Below are 27,673 nucleotides of genomic sequence, written 5' to 3'. Positions count from 1 at the left end.
TTATCGGGAGAAATATTTGCGTCTAGAATCTCCTTTGAAAATCAGATTCCCTGACAAAAATTTTAAGTATACCAAGAAGCCATAGTTGTCAGTCAGTACCCACACTAGAGAACTTTCCGAGGTACATCAGAGCTGAAATAGCAAGTCTTACAGTGTGTCATGTAAAGGAGTGCTCCAGTAATATATGATCCCACAAACACTCTCAACAATCAAGGGAGAAGTGTCACAAACTGCTGGGATCACAACTCCAGCTATGTCTTAAGCCTTCAAAAGCTGCCTGTTTTGGCAGAACTGCAAAAACTACTGGTTTTAGCAGTTGATTAATTTTCTGAGAACCATTGTTTCCACTTCAAGTAATAGAAAAACATCCCAGTGACTTTGGAAAGAGACGTGTTTGCCAGAGAAAGTAGGGCTAACAAGAACAATCATTAAAGGTTAAGTTTTAAGTTGCTCAACAACTTCCATGAACCAGTGTGAGTTTGTCATGCTCAGCTTATTTAGTCCACGTATTTCCCTTGTTATTTACGCAGATGTATTCTCAATAGCTGTTTTTTTTATAATTTGATATATGGCTCATTGGAAGGTAGCTACAGTAGTCTCTTTATTACACCAAAGAGTGTCCCCTAAACTGATACAATCTGCCACGTTTCAAAAGTAGTGTCGTGTTTGCCATCGGCTCCAACCAGAATTTGATGGTAGGCACTTGGCGACATTTGGCAGTAAGCAACTTTGCTCACCAACTCATCAGTATTTGGTAACGGTATGCATCAAGCATTGTGAAGTGGTTTGTTCCTTGCGAGTGATCAGTCACAATGTACCTTTTGTGATCTTCACCACTAATGACTTGAACTTAGGTTCACCGCAATGAAAAACATGGTTCTGTGATTCCCTTTGCCAGTTGTCGATAGACTTCCAACCTAGTCTTTGCAGAAACAAAAGACATGACACTGGTGTAATGGCAGTGAGGGTAACTGTTGCAGAGGAGACCAATTTACTGGGTGATCAATGAACTTTGGGTAAAATGACCAGTTTTGCCTCATGAACTACACTGAGCACCGGTAGAATGGGAACCTAGCCCTACGATGCCTGACGAGTTTGCAGAATAAACATTTGGCTTATGTGACTGCTGGAGTTTGTTGCTTGAAGCCTCCAGTTATAGAGACTTCTGTAAGTACCAAGTCTGTTGTAGTAACTGCTGCATTTACCACAAGTCTGTTGTAGGCCTAGTAACTGCTGTGTTTGCCAGGTAGTTAGGCTGTAAGTGATTTACAGACTTCTCTTGTGCTATTTCCGAAGCACGAACTTGTGTAGAAGCAGTGTCCAAGTTCAGTTGTTTGTTTCTGAGTGTCTTTTGACGCATGTAGCTTGAACGAAGACCATCAGTAAAGAAATATTCGTACTCTTCTGTGTGGGTGAATTGCTAATTCCCTGGACGGCCATTTGAAAGACATACGGGTTCGGTCCCGATGTGAGTCAGAAATTTATTTCTGTGCAACACGTTTTCATGTGTTAATTATTTATATATGTATATATGAGTATATATATATATATATATATATATATATATATATATATATATATATATATATATATATATATATATCTTTTATCTGCCGATTATTGGAGAGAGAGAGAGAGAGAGCGAGTTCGTAACCTCCAGCGTCAGCTAAGCCTACCTCTGAGTCAATGCCAGTGCTGGTAAACACAAGGAATCACAAATACCATAAATACCACAATCTGTAAAAAAACACGATACCATCAGTTAAAGTGCTTTGAAGAGTTGAATTTACCACCACTGGCGTTGACTCAGAGGTATACGCTTAGCTGACGTTGAAACTTAGGAACTCTCTCTCTCTCTCTCTCTCTCTCTCTCTCTCTCTCTCTCTCTCTCTCTCTCTCTTCATCAATTATGGAAAAGGGTTTTGCAAGGATCATTCAATGAAAGCGAAAAAACAGGAAGAAGACAATAATTCAATGTATCTACCATAAAATAAAATTAAACAGAATTGAAAATAAGTGCATTGTGGCTCTTCATGACCGACAAGTTAGGACTCTCTAGAAAGTTAAAAAATGAAAACTGGCTCTATGCCAATACTGTCTCTTTTCCCAGAACCAGCCCATAATACGATAATAGCGATACAAAAATAATTATAAAGGTACATATTGAAACTAAAAACAAAATAAACATACAGTGATCCTTTCACTCCCCTGTGAGAGAGCAACATGATGAATTAATTTGTGTTACGAATTGTTCATGAAAATATCAAGCAGTTTAGTAGCACACGGATATGTCATAGGTAATGGTTTCATTTCATAAAATATTGAGGGGGATTTCTTAAGCATAAATATGAACACGTCGTGATGATTAAATTATGTATATTGATTGACAACGGGAAAAAAGTATAGTCTACTCTAAGCGTCGAGTGAATAAAATATTAAATGATGGTGCATTAGAACATAGCAATGATGTAGTATAAACATGCAGATGATGGTACATTGTAATAATGACTGAATAATAAAAAAGAATTGATGAAAAACAAAAATTTAGTCCAGAAAAACATATTGTCATTATGGTCCTATTTTATGCAGTCATAATCTTATTCTTTTATATAGTGGTCACAATTTTTACCACAATGACACTCAACATCATATTCATACTCAAATTTCCAGTAGTCCTAGCATTTACGTTTATTGCCAATTATTCTTTATTACTTTCATAATACGATTTACTATCATAGATGTACTATTTGTTGTTATAGCCGTGGTAGCTTAATTAACACTTGCATTTACTGCATGACGTTCCTTTGTAAATATCTGCCTGATATACTATTGTGGCCAAACATTTACTGCCTCAGCCATAGTATCTGTAATCGTAGGTTTGACCATAGTCATAACAACAGCAAGGGAGGCGTACTGCTGCAGATACCATATCTGCTATCATAGTCATTCTGTTTATTAATCATGGTTTACGATATGGCCTTAAAAAAAGTCGTTGTATCTTCAAAATGTGGTTAACTCCATTATCTTAATTACTATAACAGCAAATAGTTATTCTTATAGTACTAAGTACCGTAACAGTGAATATTGTTATAGTACTTACCGTCTATGCCGGCCTTCCATTGACATTTTCGGATTGATTATGATACATTGAGGTATTGAAATAAATGACATGTGATGATGATAACAATAATAATTCATAGTCGACAATTGTTTCTTGCCTGTGTGAAAATAGTTTTGATTCAGTTGCGTGAACGGAATAAATACTACTTAAACTAAAGTTATGATAAAATTACTGTCATGCAACTGTCATTTGCTATTATCACGGGAGACAGCAGTGCCCCGATTACCAATATTGTATGAAGGATAAAATGCGGTTGCCAAATAGTTTCGCAGGCAATGATCCGAGGTAATATAATAGTCTATTTTCTTCTATATAGAAAAAAAGTATTTGAGAATTAAATAAAGTCGGCGAAAAAACCCTTTTGCAAAATACTGTCACACGGGACACTGCGCTTAGTGCTTGTCAATTGGGATGCGTTTTAGTCAGCCCCAGCATGCAAATCGACCAATCAGAACCCAGCTCTTTGGCAGGACCCGTCAAACTGAGCTGTGATTGGCGGTTGGCATCAGTGAACCACAACATTTGCGGTGAAAATAACTCTCGGTATTTACGGTAAACATCATGGCTGCCTCCGACGGCAATGAAGGGAATTGCGGTGAACACCGACACAAACACCATAAACCGTATGACATTTATCTCTTTATTTTATGAAAGGTTGTTGGGCGGGGACGTTTATGCCTTTGGCGAGCCTTTAGAACTGCAGGCGGCCATTGGAAGTTGGGTATGAGAGACGAGTCTTCGGGCCTTCCTTCATTCTTGTCGAAGACACATTGGGTTTTCTTAAACCATTCCGTCAACCGTGCGTTAATGTTCCTCGCCCTTTGGATGGCTGCTGTCCATTCTTATCAGATAAATAACGCTAGGGTCAATTTACTTTTAAGGTTTCACAGTTACTTTGGCCTCTTAACGAATAGTAGGGGCCTTGGCCTGGGTAGTCCAGCCTACTGTAGTATAGTTTACGTTTTGTTTGGCAGTTTTATTGTTCTTTGTGGCTGCGTCTAATTAGCATTGCTATTCACTCAATTAGGGTAGAATGCAGACTGGGGAGTCACGAATTTCACATTTGGTAAGCTATGGTAAAACTGGCTTAGCCTATATCCTAGGGTCAATACTTTACTTTCATATAAATTAAAACCATTTACTTTAATGACCTAATCGTGATGTATATATTTCTGACCACTATGTATGATAGCCTCTTGTATATAACAAAATTGGAAGAGTTCCTAGGGGTTGGGTAGAGCGAAGTATTAGCTCCGTGTCGGGTATTACCTCGGAAATTGACATTTTCTATATTATTTTGGTTGCTTATCAAGTATTTACCATTATTTTTTGCCACTCTTCTGTAATTAACCTCAGAAGTAGGTTAGGTTAGATTAGGGTACGTTAGGTTAGTATGGTTCCTTTTATAGTAGATTACCTTAGTCAATCCCTTCTTGAACATATGGCTCCCTAATGTCTCGTATTCACGGAACCGTTCCATACAGTCTGTGCAGAGCTTGGTAAAACCAAAACTGAGTTGTAGGCCTATCAGGAGTGGCCTAAAATGTATAAACAACAAGGGTATCGGTTGGAATATATGTGGTTTATGTTTTTAATATCTTGCCTAGACTCCCATATAAAGGATATCCCATATAAAGGATAAAGAAGTTAGGTCCAATACATGGATGCATCCTAAGCTTCCTTACCTAACCTAGGATGCTGGGTCCTTACCTGGTTGGGTTGGACCCCTGCTCCATTCCCATTTTCACCAGACCTAGAGCACCATTAATCATACAAGGGAAATACAGTAGGTCCTAACTGGCAAGGGGCATCCTACCTCCCTCATAAGTATTGGGTCTTGGCCATTTCAGGTTTAAGTCATTTAGGCTGTAACATCCAAACTGGCAAACAGCCGAAATGGGTGTATATAATACTTTGATCCCCGAGGGGCTAGTACTAAAGACGGTGTCCCAAAGAGCTCCCGCCATGTTTTATGGCCTAAACTTCATATATGGCCTAAAGTTGTGACGGCCTACAGGTTCCAAGTAAAAAATAATACAGCATAATCGTCCTGAATTCATAGCATTATACACAGCTTGGGCTGTTGCTTTCCTTAAGGGTTTGAGGTACCTCTTGTCTCAAGTCTTATTAATTCAGTCCAGTTAAGAGAAAGGAAATTATCTTTAAAGGGGGTTATAGTGCTTCCAATTGGAGTTATTGTCTGAATTTTGCATATGAAATTACAGTCACTTGCCCTACTAGAGAAATTATTAGTAAATAGATTACATCAGGTCTTGAAAACTAAAAGCAAGAAAAGATCCAAGAACTTGGGAATGAGAATATATGAAGTTTTACATGGTCAAAAACATTAGATCATCACTTAACAAAAACAAAGACTCCTTCCAAACAACAATAATGGTCTTGAAAAATAAACAAATTTTGCCCTGTAGCTTATATCTACTTTGGTAATAAAGCAAAAATTATTATTATTTAACCACTCGTGATCTTTGTTGTTGGCAAGGAATCCAGTTCAGAGTTGATTATTGTTTCCAAGGAGCACAGTGCGTGCTCATGATCCCATACCTTATGAAATAGATTCATCTTTTTTCTATTAAATAAAACCTTTTAGTTTCTCCAGTGCTGTAGTTTATGCACATTTTTGGACTCCCCACTTTTCTGCCTTGTGTTTTCAGTAAGATGTTGGCTGATGTGACTGGAATATTTTCAGTAGGATTAAGTCCTGACACTTTACAGTGAAATTGTTATAACTATCATTGTATTGTCATTGCATTTATTGATTTTTATGTTAATAGTACTCAACATATAATTTATGTTTTAACCTACCTGTCAGACAGGTATATTGTGACTAGAAGGAATATTTTTGTAGACCAGCTTAACATAGTTGCCAGGGCCAGTAGATTGGCTCTTACTTTTTGCTTAGGGAAAGGCTGCCTTGGAAAATGCTTTCCAGCATCCCCTGGGACATCTGGATATCTTTGCCTTTCTTCCTGTCAATCTGATTTGCAGAATGATCAACCAATTGTTTGTCACTCCAGGTCTGAAATACCTTGTTAGCTCCTTGTTAGCCCTATGCTGAGTGGGATCCTGATCTGCTGACTCCCCTGGTTGGGCTGCCTAGGGATTTGCTTTTGACTGGCTCCCCTGTTAGCCTTATGTACTGAAAGCCAGGGGTATTGGTCCATTCCCAGCTGTCATTTCACAGTTAATGAGGGTAGGCATTTGGCAGTGTTAAACTACCCCTATCTTATTTGTACAGTTTATCCTAGGGATGTTGGAGTCTTCTTAAGAACCTGCGGTGGATGCTCAAAAGACTGGGTAGTTTCCAAGCTTCTCTCAGACAAAACATGCATCATGCCAATGGTACTCATAAGGTATAAGGCTGAGTTGGTGAGCCTGGCTCTTTCTCCCTTCTTCCTCCCCTGGAAGGCAACAGTCAGGCTAATTATGTGGTGAATGGGCCAAGATACAGGTAGACTTAACAGTCAAGCATCCTATCTTAGAGTTTAAGTGAGTAATGTGTGGCTGCCTTTGTTCTCACTTTTAACAAAGGGCGGGTTTGGGGGCGTTTGTTGTTGTTGGTAAAGTTATTATCTGAACTCATCAGTTTTGACTGACCCAGATACCAACTGCCTGCTGACCTTTGCCTCTTAGTCTTTAGGGCAACACTTAGTTCTCTGAAGTTTTACTAGAATGAGGGTACAGAAACGTGTCACCCTTGCTCAGGGCCCTATAAGTTTTGCATCCCAATGCCAGATAGTTTAGGAGTTTACAGAGTTATTGATCCTCTGCTCATTATCTTGACCAGGAGTATGGTATTTCCAAGTGGAGATTCAACTTGCTAGTCATTTCCGATAGATTAGCCTCCCACTTAAGGAAGTTAAGTATACCCTAGTTTTACCAGACCACTGAGCTGATTAACAGCTCTCCTAGGGCTGGGGTGGGAGTCTCTTACATGAAAGGCGATGATGGTTTGTTTTCCCCAAAATCGTAAATTTTTAAGGTATTTAATATTTTCATAGGTATACAACCAGAACCTTTATCCTAATCCCATTTCAGCCACCTTCATGGTTCCTGATTTCAAAGGAAAAACTGCTTGATGATGGCAGGTATGACAGGGGTCACTCCCACCTCACCATTGCAAGAAAGAGTAATGATTAGAAAAATATTCATTTTTCAGAGGATAGGTCATAAATCTTTAGTGAAGACTATTTACACATGAAAAAGAGTTACCAGAAAAATAAACAAAATAATTTTATGGTGCATTGCCATATTGTGCCTGGAAATAATGAGTAAAAAAGCACATTAATGTAGATGAGAGAATGTATTTTTCCAAAATATAAAAAGGGGTTTAAAAAACGGGAAACTTTCAACTTTTTGCACAACAGTCCTCTTCAGCCAACTGAAGAGAATCATTGTGCAAACGGTCGAAAGCTCCCCGTTTTTTAACCCATTATTGTATTTTGGAAAAATAGTCTCTCATTTACATTATTGTGGCTTTTTACTCATTAAAATCATTTCTGCATACTAATTTTTGCCTAGGTTGTAATTTCTATTGTAACAAATTCTTTCAATGGGAAAAACAAGAAGGAAAAAATAAAGGCTATCCAAAAACAAGTTGGTAGAGGAATGGGTAATGATTGGTTAAAGTGAAGAGGATAAGTAGAGAGAAGATTATAGAAATTAATGGACAAATTGGAGACAAGCCCTCAACCTCTTAATGCAGTCCCTGGTGCTTAGAGTAACAGAAGATTACCTTTAAATATATATAAATCTTCAACTTTTTAAATTGTACATGGAAAAGCTCCATATTTTTTATGCTTTTTCTAAGAAATTTTTAAATGTCACTTGTAAATGTGAGTTTATTTCGTTACTTCTGTAAACTAAGCACTTATGCTGGAACAAGGCAGTGCCCTTGTGTAAAGCCCTTTCAGTTATAGTTTTTATTTTGGTTATTTGCTCTACAATCATTACTTAAAGACACATGATAAATGATGAGGTCTTTGAATACTGCTTAAGATTTTCTTTCATTATTTTCAAGATTCATCATTCTAGGCCTAATTGGTTAAAATAGTTTCTTTCCAGAGAAGTTGTAGTAGTCAGTAAATTGGTAAAAATCATTTCTTTTCAGTAAAAATAAGAAAAAGATGAACAAAGCTAAAGAAGAAAAGGAAGGCAGCAGTAGTGACCCTGTTGTCAATGGAGAGAGTGAGCCTAGCACTAGTGGGCTTGTGAAGGTAAGCTTCTATGTGTTGTGGTTGTAATTGTAGATCCTCATATTTACTTTTGCTGAGGACGCTGATGGTAAACTCCAGAAGAAAACTTGGTGGCAGAAATATCAGGAGTTGTAGATAGAATCTGTTATATCCAAGGTCTTCGGCATGAATACCAGTTTACATGTAGCAACCTTTTGCCTTTATCAAGTAAACCTTGGCATAGACATTTCTTGAAGTTAGCGGCACTGGACATTAACTATGTATGGTCTAATTGGTTTCCAGACTGGCAAATAATTTTAGCTGACTTTTGCTTTCAAAAAGGCCCCATGTAATTTTGGTTGACTCTTTTACCTTGAAATAGGCTCCAAGTAATTTTAGTTGACTTTTGCATTTGAAAAGGTCCTATAAGGATGGAGGCCCACTGTTGATGTGAGTTCACTCCATAAGGAAACACAGCAACCTGTTTTGTAATTCTGTTCGTCCTTCAAGAGTGCATATGTCGATGCCATGCTGTACAGCACAGAACAATCTGTAGGTTCATTTTGAGAAATCATCTTTTCCTCTTCAGAGCGGTATCCTGTCGCCTATATATGGCTACTTTGTCTTCACAGAGTTACTGTTACCAATAGCCTCAGTCAAATAGTATGTTGCTACCCAGGTGCCTCTACGATTGGCTCAGGTGGCATCATTGTAGGAATAGCATTTAATATAGAATGATAGTTTCATCTTACTGAGGACTTAGCTCTCCTTGTCAAAGACAAGTTGGGCCTGTATTTGAGATGATGTACAAAGATTTTTAGTACTTACGTAGTTTTATTGATATTTACTTTTTCGTTGGTTTTTGGATTTTCTGATCTGGGAATTTACTAGAAATGTTAAGTATATAATGTCAGGTTTTAGTAGAATTCAGACCTATGTAACTGAACTGCTTTACAAACTGTTGTTGATGGAAATTACAAATGTTATTATTGATAGTGATGAAGTTAAGTTAGTGAAGTATGTAATTTATTTTTTTGTAAAGGAAAGATTTTTTTATTGCTAGATCTTCGCTTTCAGGCCAGTGGCATAGGTGTTGGAACTCAGGTGCCCCCAATGCTACCAGAGGTGGAAAGATACATGCGGAAGATGCAGCTTCAGAGAGAATTTCAATTTTGGAATACTCAACCTGTGCCTAAAATAAGTAAGTACCTTGACAGCTTTTATCCTGCTCCTTAGGCAAAACCTTAAATGGTGTAAATTGAATGCATAAGCCTCCTATATGGGTGGACTATTGCGTAGTACACTGTAGATTGTAGTAAAGGTTATTTGCTGTGTCTCTTCAACCCCAGCTATAGCTTTGGCTTACGAAGCAAGTTTTATTCTTTTACCCCAGCTATTATCTTGACCTATAAAGTAAGTTGTATTCTTAAATTGGGATTTGTCGTTGAGTCTCTCTTATTACTCAAGTATTGAATACTGTCTTTCTTTTCCAGCTGAAGACATAGAAGCTAATGTAAATGAAGCCATTGAACCAGCCAAGCCCATTTCAGAAATTAAACAAGAGCCTTATAATCTACCCGATGGTTTCAAGTGGGATACTCTCGATCTTTTAAATGAAGATGTTGTAAGTGAATTTTACGTTACAGTCGTTAGTGTTATTGCAAATGCTATTTATTAACCCATGGAAGTGGTAATCTTATAGTGAATCTTAGTAAAGCTAACATGTAAAGTCAGTTCACAGCCCTTAAATGTTGGTAGTACCCTCAACTGGTCTTGTTTTTCCTGATATGTTTAAGTTATAAGAATTTTGTTTAATAACATCATTGATGCGTTTATAAACTTGAGTACTACTTTTCACAGCGAAGATGTTAGGTACTTACAAAGAAAATTTAGGAGGTAGTAAAAAGATAAAAATGTAAAAGTTGAGCTTCATGGCTGTAGTGCAGTGGGAGGGTAATATTGCAGATGAATTTCCAAGATATGTGACACTCAAAGGCTAGAAAATGAGATTTCACAGACTGAAGTCATTTAGGCTCATAATTAAATTGGAGAGAGGAAGAGTGTATCAGACATGTTTTAAGCATTATTGGAATGTAATTCATTAACAGATCATTCAGTATTATGATACTGATTTAGATGGTACTGTTGGTACCTTTGGTCATTAAGGAAAGAAGTCCTCAAAAAGCTGAAGGATTTTAAGTGTATTTTTGACAGGATACAAGATTAACACACTAGAAAAGGGTCTTATTTTGTCGTCATCTTTAGAGAACTTTATTGTACTTCGTAATCTTCAATGGTAACAATGAAAATGATACCGAAGGGACTGTAATTAGAAATTCTTGGTTATCAGAAGCTGTGTACATTTGCATCATGCCCTGTATAGTATGTTATTCATTACTTGATTTTTATTTTTCTTACAGTTACAAAATCTGTACAACTTATTGAATGAGAACTACGTAGAAGATGATGATAATATGTTTAGGCAAGTATTTCAAAGATGTAATTTTTCAGAGTATGTATAGTATTATTATCTGTAGTTTAGGACATTTGGAAAGTTAATCTATTTTAAATATTTAACACCAGTGAAAAATATGTTTGCTCATACGGACCCATTAATTTATATCCTTATTTTGTGCAAGCATTTCCCAGTATTACCAACATGATGGATTGTGAACGATGAAAGACCTGATTCCGGAATGTCCAAACTATGCTCCATTGTCCCAGAAAGCATTGTATCATTCAACTGCGCAGCTTTGCTCTGAGCAGACATCAGCTACCTTGTTCCCAGCGAGCTGTCTTTATGATCTGTTTGATATATTCATTTCTTTATGCTCCAATGTGTTTTCTGTGATGATATGAGAATATCAGCAGTAATTTTTAGTGTTTCTGCCTTCTAGGTCATTGGCTTCACACTGCCTGAATTACCTAGAGCACTTTATACTTTTTTATAAGTTTCTTAATGTTTGCTCCTTGAGGATTCTTGCAGCACCTCCCTACAGTAACAGAAGTACATAACTAAGAAGCCATATGCCCTTATGCTGTAGAATCAGTGTAAAAACATTAATGAATTATCATATACTATGCTGAAAGAAAAAATGAAAACCTTTGCTTGTCTCATTGCATATGTTTTGGCTCCCTCCTCTCCCACTCTTCTTGAATGAGTTTGGCTTAAAAAAGTGAAGTGAAGCACTTTCCATGAAGTTGGATCTTAGTCAGAGCATGCTTAGTGAGAATTCTTTATTTTTTCAAGATCCATCAGGCTGGTGTGGCTGGAAATGTTCTCACGGAATAAGACTATTATGATTAAAGGGTTTATAGAACGATGTGTTTCATAGTAAGATCTTTGTATTGCCATGTATCATGGATATGAATGTAATTGTAGAATTGTATTTCAATTCTTCCAGGTTTGACTATAGTAGAGAATTTTTACGTTGGGCTTTGATGCCACCTGGCTGGAAACCTCAGTGGCACGTAGGCGTTCGAATAACGAAAAGTAACAGATTAGTAGGGTTTATATCAGCAGTCCCTGCTAGAATTAGGATATATGACCAGTAAGTTGATCTCAGTAACACTTTTTAACGTTAATGTAATTTGTAAATTGCTGTTTTATGTGCTATGTTTGTTTAATGTTTAGAAATTATAGATTTATATTTGAAGATTTTATTAGACTAAGTAACAGCAAAAATTGTGAAAATTTGAATGTTTGTACAAAGTATTCTGATTTTTTCAAGTTCGTGCTATAGTGAACCATCTTTTTCAAAGTTGTGTGTTACGAAATTGGTATAGAACCTCTGAAAAGTGTGTACTGCACCGTTTGTAATTATTAATAACTGAAAATTTAGATGGTTTAATTTGTGCACTTGTCAAAATCTGTACGGTATATGAGTAGTAAATATTTGTATCTCTCAGAGCAAGTTATTTTGAAGTAAAACTTTCAGTGTGGGATATCCTTTGTTGTGAAGTACTTTTGCATTTGAAATTTTGACACCTGTGGATATCTTCATTTTGTTTTTCATTTATAATAAAAATAAAAGTATGTTGATCAGATGATAGAAAATCATTCCAGATAGTACAACTGCTAATGTTAGTATTATGTAACATTGAATTTTACTCCATTTTGTTTCAGTCAGCAAGAGATGGTAGAAATTAACTTTCTCTGTGTACATAAGAAGCTGCGTTCAAAGAGATTAGCACCTGTTTTAATTAAAGAAATTACTAGAAGAACTCATCTAACTGGAATCTTTCAGGTATGAAAGTTTTTGTTTAGAAGTTCATGTGGGTTAAGCAAGGATTTAGCCTTGAAATGTTCCAGCAGTAGTCCTGAATGAATTTATACTGTAATAAATTGGTTCAGCTTACCATACAGTAATTGTAGGTGCTTAATGTGCACTCTGGAGGCTTAAGCTTTATTTTAGAGAGATTGTGTAGTAGAGTGAGATTGAAGAGTGTATTTTAGGAGAAGGTATAAGAATGTATGGATTGTAGATTGTGTGTAACCGCTCTTGGAATCTCAATAATTTGTGATGAACAGAAACTTCATGGGATAGATGATTGATATAAGGTTTTGTTAAGAAAAACCTTTGCAAAGGCTTACTGAAATTAATTGCGTATGTTGTGTTATTTCAGGCTGTGTACACTGCTGGGGTATTGCTACCTAAGCCAGTGGCGTCTTGTCGTTACTGGCATAGGTCGCTCAACCCAAAGAAGCTGATAGAAGTCAAGTTCTCACACCTTGGCAAGAACATGACAATGCAGCGAACATTGAAGCTGTATAAACTCCCAACCCAAACCACAACGTCGGGATTCCGAAGATTAAAACTTGAAGATGTAGACCAGTGTCACGAGTTATTAGGGAAATATTTACAGAAGTTTGATTTAGCCCCTGTTTTTAGTAAAGAAGAGTTTGTTCATTGGTTCCTTCCACAAGACAAGATCATTGATAGTTATGTTGTAGAAAACGAGGGTAATGTCTCAGGTAAGCCCTTCAGTAAGTTTATAATTCGTTTCCTTTTCTTAGTGTATGATTCAAATATTGTTAAGCTTGTTTAAGAAGTCTTGAAGTTGCTAGATTAATGATGCAGTCACTTGTTGCCAGGTAGCAGTGGATGTGTGAGGAGCTCACAACTTTGCTCATAAACAATGCTTGTGATTTCTGGGTTGTTTGAAAGTTTTTGCATTGCCCACCCAATCATGGATTCCTTTTCATAAGAACTGTAGTGAAGGCTAGAAGGTGAGATACAGAAGTACTGTATTGGGTTGCATGCCTTTCAGTCTAGTCAAGATGTGTAAAAGATAGGCCAGATAGTTATCCAGCAGCAGGTAGTGCATTTGTATCAAAGGAACTTAAGTTTAAACTTGTGATGTGTTCATTTTGCTTTCCAACTCCTCTAATAAGACTTACAAAAGTATACTAAAGGAGAGAGCATTGAAATTTTAGGTTTCCAACAGTGTAGTCATCCTTAAATGAAAAATAAGGACATATGAATTTACTAAGGAGGGGTGTTTATTAGTTACAAAACATAAGTCTGTATTAAGGATAACATTGCCATTTTCAGGCTGTATGAAAATAGGATGAAACATTTAGATTATCTTTCATGATAATGGGAATTCAAGGCTAAGATTTTTAAATTGTTATTAGTAAAATAATAATTATTATTATATATAAAAATTGTTTTTATCACTCATTAAGTACTTAATTTCAGACTTTGTTAGCTACTACACACTCCCGTCAACTGTTATGCATCATCCAACGTACAAGACGCTGAAAGCTGCTTACTCCTTTTACAATGTCTCGACAAATACTCCTTGGAAGGTCCTTATGAAGGATGCTTTAGTTACAGCTAAGAATGTAAGTTAATACTGTGTGTAATGTATCAGTCAAGTACTGCTTGGCAGCCATGTTTATCCTAACCCTCTTCAATAGTTGAACGTGAAATTTCCTGAGGGAGATTAGGTATCTGTTGTATTCTTGCTACTGTCTTCTATTGTTTCTCCCCTTAGGGGGGAAGTGTCATCAGTGCACCTCACGCAGTGCACTGTAGGCATTACTTGAGGTTCTTTGCAGTGTCCCTTTGGCCCTAGTTACAACCCTTTTCATTCGTTTTGCTGTACCTCTGTTCATATTCTCTTTCATCAAGTCTTGGTTACTTTCCACCCTCTCCTAACAGTTGCTTCATAGTGCAATTGAGGCTTTCCTTCTGTTACACTTTTAAAATGTTTTTACTCTAAATTTTCCTTTTAGGGCTGAATGACATCATAGGTCCCAGTGCTTGGCTTTCTGCCTAAATTATATATTCCATTCCATTTTATTATTTGCACTTCCAGCCCTTATTCGTAGCCAACATCATCCTCCTCCTGATTTAGCTGACTAGTCTCCAACCCTTTTCACATGCTCAAATCATCAGTCTTTTGAGATGCTTATCAACTTTGGCGCTCATGAACATCACATCTCCGTCAACAGTTTTCCTCATTGATGAAATGACCTTCCCAGCCACAAATACGAGCATTTTGTAACTGCACATTTTTAGAACATCGCTATTTTCGTAAGTTGCCATCTCGGCTGGATCAAATTAGAAACAGGATGACAACATCCTGAAAGCCATGCTAAGATGACAATGAGTGCGATCTGAATCGCTTTCAAGAATCTTGTGATTTATTTCTCATTTTAGTGTTTCAGTCCATTCATCTGGCAGAAGACTTAATTTTGTGTTTATTCTTTCAAGCTCCTCCCCTCTGAAAAATTATCTCGCTGCTCTTGCACCTCATGTGTCTGATCCCCCTTCCTCTCATCCTCCATTCTCTTGTAGCCTTTCATATCAGTTTCTTTGTTATCTTTTATTGATGTTTCTGTCTTGAATTAGGCACCTGTGGATAATAATTAAGCTTTACAGAATGTACAACATGATTTGTTTAGTAAAAATATTTAAGTTTAATGTTGTGATATTGCTTTATAGTTGTGAAATTTTATTTTGATTTATGGTTGCTCAGACATTAAAAATGTTATGACAAGTGATGTATTCTAGTTATGGAAACATTTGAAGGGTTATTTTTTGTTTGAGAGATTTTATCATTGTAATTGCACCCACTCCTCTTGTTTTATATCTTTATGTGCTCATTATAGTGACTTTTTTTTCAGTCAAATTTTGATGTTTTCAATGCACTGGACCTAATGGAGAATTCAGAATTCTTGGAAGAACTGAAGTTTGGCCAAGGAGATGGACATCTACAGTATTATCTCTACAATTGGCGATGTCCAAAGATGGCCCCATTTAAGGTAGTATTTTTCATTTGGTTTTTCCCACATTCACAGTTCTGTCTTTTCCAGAGATGAACTTTGATGATTAACCTGTTGCACAGAAGATCTAGAAATCAGTAAACATTAAGTACAGAATAAGAGAAAGTATAATACTGAAACAAAAATATTGTTAAATAGCTGCCACATACATTTGCTACATAGTTTGAAACCATTGTGTAGAAATGGGATACCGTCTGTGCTGCTTAGTATTTGAGGGTTCATGCTGTACCATTATTTTGGAGAACTTTTAGGTAAGAACCTCATAATTTCAGCGTTGAATGCCTAGAAAATGTTTCCAGTCATTCAAATCAGGACAGTCGATAATAATCCAGCAGTAGTCAGAAGTATCTGTGAAATATTTGTCAGTTTCAGTTACAAGCATAAACTTCAGGTAGCTTTAGCATATTTTATACAGTTCACTACTATCTTTTCTTGACATTACAAAAATGATTCTGTAATCAGAACATTTATTCTCATTTTGACTGGTGATGGAGGGATGGTGGATTTTTCAAATCTGTATGGGTCACACTTGTATTTTTTATTCATTTTGAAGACAGTTTCCACTGTTAATACTGCATTTGCAGAACCACCAAAGAGTTAATCTTCAGAATAATGACTTGTTTTAGTTTCATGATTATTTCATATTTTAAATTTTGATTAAGTGCCAACATAATAAAGCACCATATTGTGTTGATTCTTTCCAGTTGTTATATTTAATTGAATTGCAGCCATGGGAACTTTTGAAGGTTGTGTTTTAACAATGATAATGTCTGTTCTTTTCAGGTCGGCTTGGTGTTGCAATAGTCAAAGCAGCCATACTGTAGGATATTTTATATTTTTATTCCACCTGGTAACTCACAGAATTATATGAGACTGCAGTGTATAGTTATATCTTTTTATGCATTCATAAATACTGTAGAAAACCATCTTGTCTGTACGCATACATAAAGTGTAAACCATCCTATCTATACAGCTATTCAAAAATGAATGCTTGGGTAGGTTCCATATTCCATGCACTAAATACAAACTAATATAAAATATAAAACAGCATTTGCCTGTTGTATTGATTTAGTGCATAATGAGAATTTCCTGAATTTCACCGAATTCAAACATGTCCAGGTATATCATTGCAGTGCTACTTAGTGGTGTAGTACTGGCCTGAATGTCAAAGATATTGGGGACATAAGGCAAAAAGGACTAGATTTTGTTTATTTTCTGTTATTGTTTTTTAGTTTGATGCAGGTCCAGCTTTTAAAGCATTTAACTGCCACAGGTAACACCAATGGCCATTGCCGTACGTGGGCAGCGTCTAATCCACTTTGTCACCAGACTTTTGCATATTTGTGCAGAATTAAGTTGTATTTTCATGAGAAAGTTGCTAGGTTGGATAACACACTGCCATTATCTCATAATCCTGAAAGAGAAAACTGAATGAGAGAAGACTTGAGATTGCCACCTAACCTCAGAGGAAGTTATAGATGGAAAGTAAGTTGGTGAACCAAATAATGCTAGGATTGTTGATCTCCCTTAGATGAGTTTGAAGAGTAATGACCTGTGGGCATTACAAGGCTGTCTGATACAGGAGGGATACACTCCATTACCTCGGTAAGAGTTAGTCCCAAATAATTCATTTAAAAGAAAGCAAAGCCACCTTGTATTGAGAGAGAGTAGGATCTACAGAAGTACAGTATGGAAGACTGGGTCATTAATCAGCAAATATCCTTTACTTCAGTACTGTAAAGGGAAATACAGAACGAAGTTCCCCAGGGTTGAGAACAGTAATCAGAATAGGGACAAGTGAGGCGATTATAAAACTTTGGTATTTGGGAATGGAAGAAAATTGGCAATGTTAAAAGTAGAGCTTAGTTTTTGGAACACATGTTTTAACATTTAAATATTATCCTTCATATCCACAGTATCTTAATTGCTACATTCTGATATTCAAGAGCAGATGCTTTGGATGAGTTACAGTTTTGCCTCATAAATTTTCCTCAGAGCTGTAGTGATTTAAAGGAATTGGAGTCTTGTCTATGTATTGCAAAGGTCCTGGGTTTCCATCTCACCTACTACAGACAGAAATGCAAAAGAAGACCAGATTGTATAGTTTCAACAAAACAATTTCTGTAAGATATTGGCATTAGGCCAAGATGATGTACTTTCGTATTTCTTAGTATGGTGTTGAAAGCTGCCAGAATTTTCCCTTTTTCAAGGCCAACCATGCACTCATATGAAAGTAAATATCGTGGCATAGAACTTCACATATAGGCCCAACATGCTCGGAGTTTTGTATTAAAAGACAAGTAGTTCATTTCAGGTTAAGCTGAGGCTTGGCCAGGTACAATGTCAACTCACCACTTTCCAGGTTAGAAATGTGAATGGATGCCCACAGCACCCAAGTAACCTCCTTGCCTCTTTTCTAGAATTTCTCATTATGATGACAGTATTGGGGTTGGGAAGTGGGGAAGTGGTCACTCATTTAACAATAGATTACCTAGTTGCTCAAATGACTCTGTTGAAAGGTTTTTGTTATCCTTGGCTTAGGCACCAGTGACACATAACGGCTGCTCAACCATTGAAAGTCAGCAAAGTTGCACAGGGTTACTCGAGTACAGTACAGTACAGGAAAGAGAATATAAAAGATTTGCATACAACAGACAACAAACAATATCAAATTTATCTCATTACTGTAATGTCCCTATCCTTTTTACTTGAAAGCCATAATACGTGAACTCTTTTATTTTATTGATTTTTTCTTTTACTATACTTCAAGAAGTCTGTTTTGAAATGTTAGTTTTTGAGTAAAATGAGTTATGCATTATTGTTTAGAATACTAGCATGTAATAATATACAATGCATAAGTACAATACCCATTACGTCTTGGAAATATGTAAATCAGTGGAAACTACACATTCATGTACTGTAGTATTATATGCAATATATATACATTCCTTAACGAATTCAATGGTATTCTTACGCATAATTGACAGTTTTCATTGATATTGTAATGCTGAAGTTAAATAGCAATATTAATGATTGGTTGAGGTCACACTGTTCATGGCACATAGTGTAATCTTCTGAACAGTATGCAGTTACAGTAGTGTAAATTATTTATTGTCTTAGCGAGAAGAGTAGCTAGGGAGATGAAGTATTTGTTCAGTTCCTGTTATCCTTTTTCAAAGCTTTTTTATCATTCATTAGGAAACAAACTGAGACTTTCGATGGCCCACCCTATGTTTTTCTGTAGTGTACAGATCCTGATATTTTACACAAGCCTAAGCCACATTTGCTGAAAAGTTGACTGTATTAGAGTGACATAGAACAATCATTGGGGTACCAGTAGTAGATTACCAGAGGAGGGTAAGCTGCCTTCTAAAGAAGGGAGGCCTCCGACTCATTCATTACAGCCGCAGATTCTTATGCTCATCTTGACATGCAACAGACATTTGGACAGGAAGAGAAGGCCAGATTTTTGAGCTTATTTGTTTGTGTATCGCATTCCAGGATATTTTGGACAGAATTTTTATGTAAAGTCAGTCTGATTTTAGTTTTGATGAATGACGACGAAGTGTTATGGTGCATTATTTTTTCGTTGTATGCTTTTACTCAGTATATGTTGCATATGTAATATTGCACTTTTCCATTTTCTGTTTTGAGATTCTTTTGTTGGTTTTGTTCGAGGTAAGTGTGAATGAGTTCAGATTCTGTACAGAATTTTTGCTCTTTTCAGTGTTTTTCTACGTTGTTGACTTACCGCACTATTATATCCCAGGTTACTTTTATGTCATAGCATATATGTTATTTCAATATCCAGTCATAGCAGTAGTATTTTGCATATTTAACTTTGTTTTATGTTATTACATGATTATATTTAGTACTCCTTCTCCATGGTTTAATGTATTCGATATTCTATTTTTGTGTTGCAAAATCATTGCTTATATACCACTGTTCCTGTGCTTTCATGTGTACATAACTTACTCTGCTGTGTTGTGTTGTCTCATGGTATTAGTTATTCAGCCGGCATCTTGAAAAACTTGACCTGTCTTTCTGTTTGTACTCAGTGGTGATAATCACTCGGCAGTTTATCACCTTCCCAGTTTTCAGTAGTTGATGACCATCATGGATTTTGTTTTTATAGGCCATTCCTCAGACACAAACATACACAGTATCAGCCATTACCTTGGGTCTAATGTAAGCCTTTGTAGAACTGTTCCACTTGGAATTAATTTAAAAAAGTGCTGCCTCACTTTAACCACAGGCTTTGCGCATAATCTTTATGTTCAAAACCTATGGTCAAAGTGAGGTGTGTACAACCTACTATTTGAATTGAGCACTGTCAAAAGAAATTGAGATTTTGCTTAGATTTGTAGCCAGACTGTGGTGGGAAGATCATCATAAATGAAGAGGTGGCAGAGAAACATAACGTATTATCCAGCAGCTGGAAAATAAATTTTATTTCAGAGGTTGAGATGGTTTGGATATGATGAAAAGGGAAAAGGAAATGTTAGTCAGGAAACCTTGTTAGTCAGGAAAAACAGTAGGTACAGAAGTAGAAGACAGAGATCTGTAGGAAGGTCCTAGACATCTTGGAAAATGGCATAGAGTAACACCCAGATTAGATGGCAATTCAGGCAGAAAGTGCACCAGGCAGAAGAGAGTGGAGAGAACTTGATTTCACATCTTAACTATGTAAAGGGAAAAGCCGATTTAAAAATATGATTAATGGCAATTACCATTTTTCAAGAGTAACATCTTTTGCTTGAAAGTTCATGTTGTTATGTCACTGTATCTTCAGTGTTATACTTTGATAAGATCACTGACTAAAGTACTAAACACATCTGTATCATGATCACTATAAGTACTAATGTGATGAATGGCCTATTTAAATTATTTGTAGAGATGTTCTTCGCACTTTAAGTGGTTGCATTTAATTTTGCTGTAAGATCTAAGTAGGTTATCCAAGATATCTTCATCTTAACATCATTTCTGACCTCTTGTCTCAAGACTGCTTGACTGAAATTCCAAAGCTCCTTTTTTTTTTTTTTTTTAACTTTACAAACTTGAGCAAATTTTATCAGCTTCTTGTACAGTGACTATTATTGGTGGCCTCTCCTTATCTGTCAGAAAGTTAAGTGGTAAGTATCATGATACTGCATAAAAATAGACATGACTACGACGTCATACATAAAGGTATGTCCCACACATGACTGCTGACTTGTTGGAAACAGGGCCATAAACACCTTTATTGTTTTGTTGTCTACTACATCAATGTATGAATTTCTCTGCCACTGTCAATCCATCAATATCATCATCTTAAACAGAGTTGTTGTTTAATTTTCATTTTATTTTTCAACTTTTGTTGGACTGGTTTCCTATGTTTACTACACTTTGTTGCCAACAACTTGACAAATTGTTTTATAGCATACTTTGAAAAACACTACGTTCACTGTACGTTTTTGATAGACAATGGTATTGTTACTTATGTATAGTACTCAAAATGTTTTTGGTCGTAGCTGCTAACACCGAAGTTATGCATGTTACATTTGTCACCTCTTGGTTTCATCTAGCTAAAATTTGGCTTTGGGCATGTGAGCCATCAGGTATAACAGTCCCTTATGTCATTTTGTATCCCTGTTTTCCCCTCTTTCTTGATAGAGGTTTTCTGTACTACACATGGAAATCTGACTATCCTTGTCTCCTTGCACCAGTCAAGACAAATTATTACTGTTTAGATAATTATTATTATTGTTTTAACCAGACTAATTGAGTTAACATTCTCAACTTTAATAGGATTGGCCCAAAAGGCACCCTTGTAGAAATACACGTAGCATTTTCAGTACAGTACAGTATCTGAACATAACATCATATTGATATGCTGTAGTGTTGGAAACGGTGTCCTTACACTCTTCATTGTTAGCTCCACTTTATTCAGTATCAACTGCTGGTCTCCCATTGGTAGCATCTGTCAGTATTTGATCATTATGTTTTTTGCCTGCAGTAGATTAACCTTCTGTAAAATGTTGGCATGTGTTGTTAGGAGACAAATATTATTTGTATATTTTCCAAGTCGTAAAGCTATACTTTAACTATTGTTTATATACTTTATTGTTTATCGTTTATATACTTCTTGTCGTGTTGATTGCTATGTTGCAGGAGTTTGCATGGCCTTGCAGATACTGAACATTTAGATAGTAGTTGATTAGCGTGATGTCACCCAGAGACTCATAAAAAGAATAGTTTTCATTGCTCTATGGTATTCATGGGAGAGTTTCTGGGCATTTAGTTCCCTGATAGCGGCTTGAAGTGGCCCCAGATCTTATAAGATACTCCCTATCATGCTAGTCATTTGTATTCCTTGTAGAATTCATTTCAATTTTTGAATAATTAATCTTTTTATGAATTTTACAATTAGCTTTGATTGCATCTCCACATTTCATTAATCTCATTGTTTTACATCCTTACAAGGTGATATTTTTTGGGTTCCATGCCTAGAATTCTGTCTTGAAGTTTTTGTATCGCCCCTTTTCACTTAGTCTGCTTTGCATTTTCGTAAGGGAAATTTTATTATAATATACTACAATATGAAATCATATTTTTAGCCACATTGATTGTTAATCAATAAAAAACTAGCAAAGTGTAATTTTTTAAATGACTGCAATTAATTATGTGTAGAAACATTGGTTGTTCTTCATTTTGTTACTAAATCTATCGTTGACCTATAGCAGTAGAAAATCTCAAAGAATTTGTTTCAGAGATCATAAATGCAATTGATCTGAAATTACAGTTGCAATTCAGATACATGCAGGGATTCATTACTCACTTGTATTTAGATGCAAAGTACTACTTGTGTAGGTTTTTTACAGGTTTTGATACAGTCGCTGCTTACTGGTGTTATCAAGTTGTTTTAATTACTGTGTGCCTGTTCTCTCTCAGGATGCACATAACAGCCACAAGTAAGCTGAAACTGTTAACTCCATGCAGAAATGCCTGTCCCTGCCTTCCACCCTTTTCTCTTTTGTTTTAAATAGAGTAGTTCGTTTAATATTTTGTTAGAGTTTTCAAGCATTGTACAGTAGCACTGTATATGATTGCTTTGTTTTACTGTTTTAGATTAGTAACTAGTGGTTACTGGTTGGTTTACTTCATGCTCAAGCTTTTTATTAGTTATCTTTCTTGTTTTTATTTGGAAAAGTAAACAGATGTTTGGTAGCCACATTCACAGATGGAAATTGTAATTAGATTGGCAAGGGGGTTCGTCCTTTCAGTTTTAACCCTACATTGAAAGACATTAGTATGAGTTGTCTTCTCAAAGTAAATGTGGATTATAAGTGTTCCTTGACTTGAACTTTAGTTCAAGAATGCATGAAACATTTTCCTCTGTATAAATTCTGCTTGGTGTAAGGTTTTGCTGGAGTGCCTGAGAAATATTTTGTTGCCACAGATTTTTACAAGAGCAGACATTAAAGACTTCGGATGAATTTTTCAATGTAATTGGTATGAATTCATATCTACACAGAAGTGGCAGAACCATTTGTGATGGAAAGTATTGTCTTGGAAATGTCATCGCATTAAGTAATGAATATAACCCAGCTGTTTGGCTCTGCTGTAAAACTATAATTATTTTAAAAACAGGTAGAAAGTGAAAAATTTCATGTTCCTAAGAATTGTATATACTTAACATTGTGGAATAAAATAACTTTGCTTTACCAAAGCAAATAGTGTTTGATGCAAGCAAAAGGTGCCTTTGTTTTAGTGAAGGCTCCAGTGCTCTGTCTGTTGAGGAGTTTAACCCTTTTATTTGCAACACCAGTATTTTACCAAGAGATCTATCCTAAATTAAAGTTTTAATCTATACTCTCCCAGAGTGGAAATAAACACAGTTTCCTTTGTTGAACTAGTTTAAAAGACAAGCTATCTGATAGTGTACATTTTTATACAGTTTTTTCATTGTATGGCCCTTCTTTCCTCCTTTCTTATGCTTCTCTTCTCTGAAAATCGGGGGGGAAATAGTAGCTCAGCACACTAATTTTTAAGTACTGTATGGTTATTTAATGTATGCATTACGCTTATTGCTGACTTCATGGTCTGTGCTTTTGAAGAAAGAACTTACGACTGAATGAATTAGTTGTATGATTTGTGTACTCTGCAGTCACTTGTATGCCTTAATGTTTATGTATGATTTTGAAAATAAATTGTTGATTCTTTATCATTCTCGTAAGTTTTTGTTTTTTCACTCGTGGACCTTTCACGTTGCTTAAAGCTGTATGTGACACTCCAGCCAGGTTACAAGTATCTCAATTTGGGTTAACACTGTCAGCAATTGTGTCAGGCCATGTTCATATAGATGCACTAAAGCAGTGTAATTATGTTGAATGTGTACATAAGAGCAAGATTGTTTTCATTATGGAAATCAGAGTAGAGGGTATTTACAGTAGTTAATGTTTTATAGTGTGTTCAAGAGGTTAGATAGCTCAAGACAATGTTAACACAATTGTTTTATATTTCACCGGAATCATTGAAGACTTTCATTAGCCTTTGACTTTACAATTTTATACTGTACCATTAAACATTTAGACCTTGCTAACTCATGCATTGAAATGGAAAGATTCTCTCTCTCTCTCTCTCTCTCTCTCTCTCTCTCTCTCTCTCTCTCTCTCTCTCTCTCTCTCTCTCTCTCTAGTAGCATTAGCAACTCTTCAAATAAAACTATATTGTAATATACTGATCTTGCATAGCTGTAGCAAGAAAGTATCCGAAGGGTCATTGCTTTTCTCAGGCCGTGATTGCTAGTATGAAAAGTTATTTACAAGTAAGAGAATTGTGATGTACAGTATGTATGTTTGATGTATTTAATATACATTATTATGATGAAGTAATGAATATTAATTGGCATTCAGTTTTATTTTCTTTTTTATCTTTTAAGTTAGTTTTGACACTCATAGTGCACATTTCTCTTGTTTATGTAGTTAGTTTTGAAACTGAGTGCACACTTTTCTTGATTTTTGTATCAATGTTACTGTAAATCCAAACCAATGCTTTATAAACAGAATCTAACTTTTTATCTTCACAAGCATTAGGAAATGAGACTGAACCTTTGGGAGAGACTTACTGTATTTTGTTCTCCCCAGTGGTATCACTTTTCACTTTGCCCAGTGGTCTGTACGAGGTACTACAGCTTACTTCAGGCATTCCTCTTGCTTCCAGCGGCATCTTTTTCTGTCATTTGTTTTCCTCTTTGTTGACTAGGGTCACTTCCCACTTAGCTGTCCAACAACTTCAATTACTGTGCATCCCCAACTTATGGAAATTCAATCTTATGGCGCTTTTTCAGTGCCGTTAATGCTGTTTTTACAGCGTCGTAACTCAATGTTACACCAAGTTACAGCGCTTACCTGTCAAGGGTGCTAACGGCAAGAATAGGCATAAAGTTAACGGTGCTTACAGCGCTGTAATTTGATGCAGCATCAAGTTACGGCACCTAAGCGCTGTTAAAGCGCCGATAGCAGCGGAAAATCGACTTACGGTGGGGTGCTGGAACTGATCCCCCTTCATAAGTCAAGGATGCACTGTATAACCTTGCCCAGTCTATTCGAGGCAGTTAGGTAGGCTGCTTCACCCCTGTGAGAGAAGTGTTTTACTCGGTCTGGTTTAATTACTTGATAATGTAATAATATTAAACTGCTACTACCTAATTAGAATAGCTTAACCTTTGCAGAGACACTACTCCATGAATTTTATTATTTTTTTTTTTGATAAAGATTTCATGAGTTGTCTGCTTATACCTTATTAGAATACTGTAACTGTCTCTTCAGGTAGCCTCTTTTCTCAACTTAATTTTTTGCATAGTATTTCTTGTGCCTTTGTGTGATGCTATGTCGTCGTAGTTCTCATTCTTGGCCAGAGTACCACTTAGTGTCTTGTGTTAGATAATTGCTTAGATTTATTGGTTTGCAAATAATGGTTTTACCTAATAATTGCTTTGTGCCTTGATGCTAACAGCAGTATCTTTGGAAATTGCATACCACCTTTGGAAATACTACCGTATGTTGCTTTTGTGTTGAAAGGACGGGTTTTTGAGCTGAAAATATTTGGAAACGGTATTTGGTCATTTCACAGCTTGATAGATGTAAAATGTATACATGTTTTTAATTTTAAAATATCTCTTGATACACATCTTTTCATCTTGACAAAAGAAAATTCCCAGGTAAATCCTTCCTCTTATATTGAAAATGATACTAGAAGTGAGGACGGAGAGCTGATTTCTATCGTAAAAGTCTACAATGTACTTAGCTTAATACAAACTTAGATATTTAGTTTGTTTGTTGTCTGTTGCACTTGGATTTAATAATGTAAGTCATTCAAAGGTTTTTGTACTTCTTTGAAGATGTTTTGAATTTGAGAAACTAGAAAAAGTAGATAATGAACATTTAAAACTCCAGATATTAACTATACTCTCTGTTTAAACTTTAAAATTCATTGTAGTAGAACTCATTTATTCGCTGTACAGCACAGCCAAACTTGCAGTTAGTCAAAGAAATCTTCAGTGTGTTCTTTCTCAATTTTTTGTGGATAATGGATAACTCATTTTCCTTGGATGGCCCAGTTATCCTCTGTCAAGCCTCCATCAGTATAGGGAAGCGTTGAGTGGAAACCACGAAAGTACCAGGGAAGGCAAAGACTTCAAATAACCTTCATATATGGTCTCCATTGTCTGAAAATTGAAATTCAGAGCTCCCTCTTCCATTCAACAAGCAAGATAATCACTAGGATGGTTCTGCATTTTATCCGTCCTCAAGTGTCAAATGTTTGAGCTGCCAAAGAGGGCATTTATTGCCAACAAGAACAATTAGATGCAATAGACCAACACCAGAAGATCTGCCTAGGGAAGGAGACAGAAGTGCACAGGGTCAAAAGAGAGGGGTGCAAAGGAGTGGAGGAAGGTAATGGTAGATTATAACCAGAACCACAGCACATGGAAGGAAGAAAGTGTTTAGACTAAAATAAACAAGGGAAAACAGAGAAGATATATGAGGAGTCAGTGATATGACGGATGAAAACAAACGAATTACGAGTAATCTGGAAATAAAGGAATTGATGGAACAAGGGAAACTAACTACTGTATGCTTCTCCTATATGTGAATATGAATTAGAGGGTATTGACATGACAGAAGTGCCTGAAATGTGTTAAAATGCCTCAAAGATGACAAAAAATCGTAAAACTAGAACCATTGGCACCAGTAACCAATATGCTTACAATTAAAAAAACTCGTTTAGCAAAGCGCACTATTAGTTCAAGGTACATTATCACTGGGAAAATAGAAAGTCTATCAGACGAATTTAAAATAGCTGTACAGCTCGGCCTTGAATTGTCTGCTGTCTATTGTAATAATGGAGGATGCTACAAAGGATTGCAGAAAGGAAGGCACTTGGGAACTGGTGTTAAAAGCTAAGTCAAGGAAGAAGTCTGACAAATACTGAAAAGATTGGAGATTGGGAAGACTGAAATGGAGAAGTACTGTTTAAATAACCAATTTACTTGCCCAAAAAGTGTGCATGCTGTGAGAAAGGTACAAGGACTGCAATACTGTACTTTATATTCAATGTAACATTTGTCATAGGAGATCCGCTACATTATTAATATCTGTTAAAAGACATTTATTTCCACCGCCAGAAATGTCTAAAAATAGAGAGGGAGGTTCTGATTGAAAGTCAGTCCTCCTCCAACTCTGCGCCTCTACCGTGTCCGCCCACATTTAAAGATTTAGCATTAGCATGTAATGCTTTCTTCCCATTAATGTAAAAAGCCATATTTTAATATCGCATTCAAAGAATCGAGGATATTTCACCCTTTAACAAGGCTGATGTTTTGAAAGTTCAAAAGAGGCCGTAAGAGTACACTAATAAAATGGTATAGCCCTGTTCATTATTATTTGATATTTTAGTTTAATGTTAATTGACTATATCAGCCTTCTCATGTTTTTTTTTTTTTTTTTTCATTTTGAAGCATCTTAGTCCGTAAAGACGAGTTTAGCTCCCAATGACCTTTTGAACTTGGGCAACTTAACTAGC

The 27,673-nt window shown here is 36.1% G+C and overlaps 1 protein-coding gene across 2 annotated transcripts; it reads left to right on the top strand.

Annotated features, from left to right (window-relative positions):
- Window positions 1-741: 741 nt before the first annotated feature.
- Nmt (N-myristoyl transferase) lies at window positions 742-24,119 on the top strand. 2 transcript variants are annotated; one of them, XM_067131798.1, is made up of 11 exons: window positions 742-1,167; window positions 8,250-8,355; window positions 9,391-9,514; window positions 9,807-9,937; window positions 10,734-10,795; window positions 11,718-11,864; window positions 12,440-12,560; window positions 12,940-13,288; window positions 14,016-14,161; window positions 15,449-15,586; window positions 16,391-24,119. In XM_067131798.1, exons 2-11 carry the CDS (start codon window positions 8,266-8,268, stop codon window positions 16,409-16,411), a joined length of 1,329 nt encoding a protein of 442 aa, XP_066987899.1. In that variant the 5' UTR covers window positions 742-1,167; window positions 8,250-8,265; the 3' UTR covers window positions 16,412-24,119. The 2 variants fall into 2 exon arrangements, with proteins under 2 accessions (XP_066987899.1, XP_066987898.1); XM_067131797.1 differs by lacking the exon at window positions 742-1,167 and adding an exon at window positions 3,542-3,744.
- Window positions 24,120-27,673: the final 3,554 nt, after the last annotated feature.

This window comes from Macrobrachium rosenbergii, chromosome 30 (assembly GCF_040412425.1).
Source record: "Macrobrachium rosenbergii isolate ZJJX-2024 chromosome 30, ASM4041242v1, whole genome shotgun sequence".
Taxonomy (NCBI): domain Eukaryota; kingdom Metazoa; phylum Arthropoda; class Malacostraca; order Decapoda; family Palaemonidae; genus Macrobrachium; species Macrobrachium rosenbergii.
Note: the sequence above shows the minus strand (reverse complement) of the source record. Positions and strands in the feature narration are given on the sequence as shown.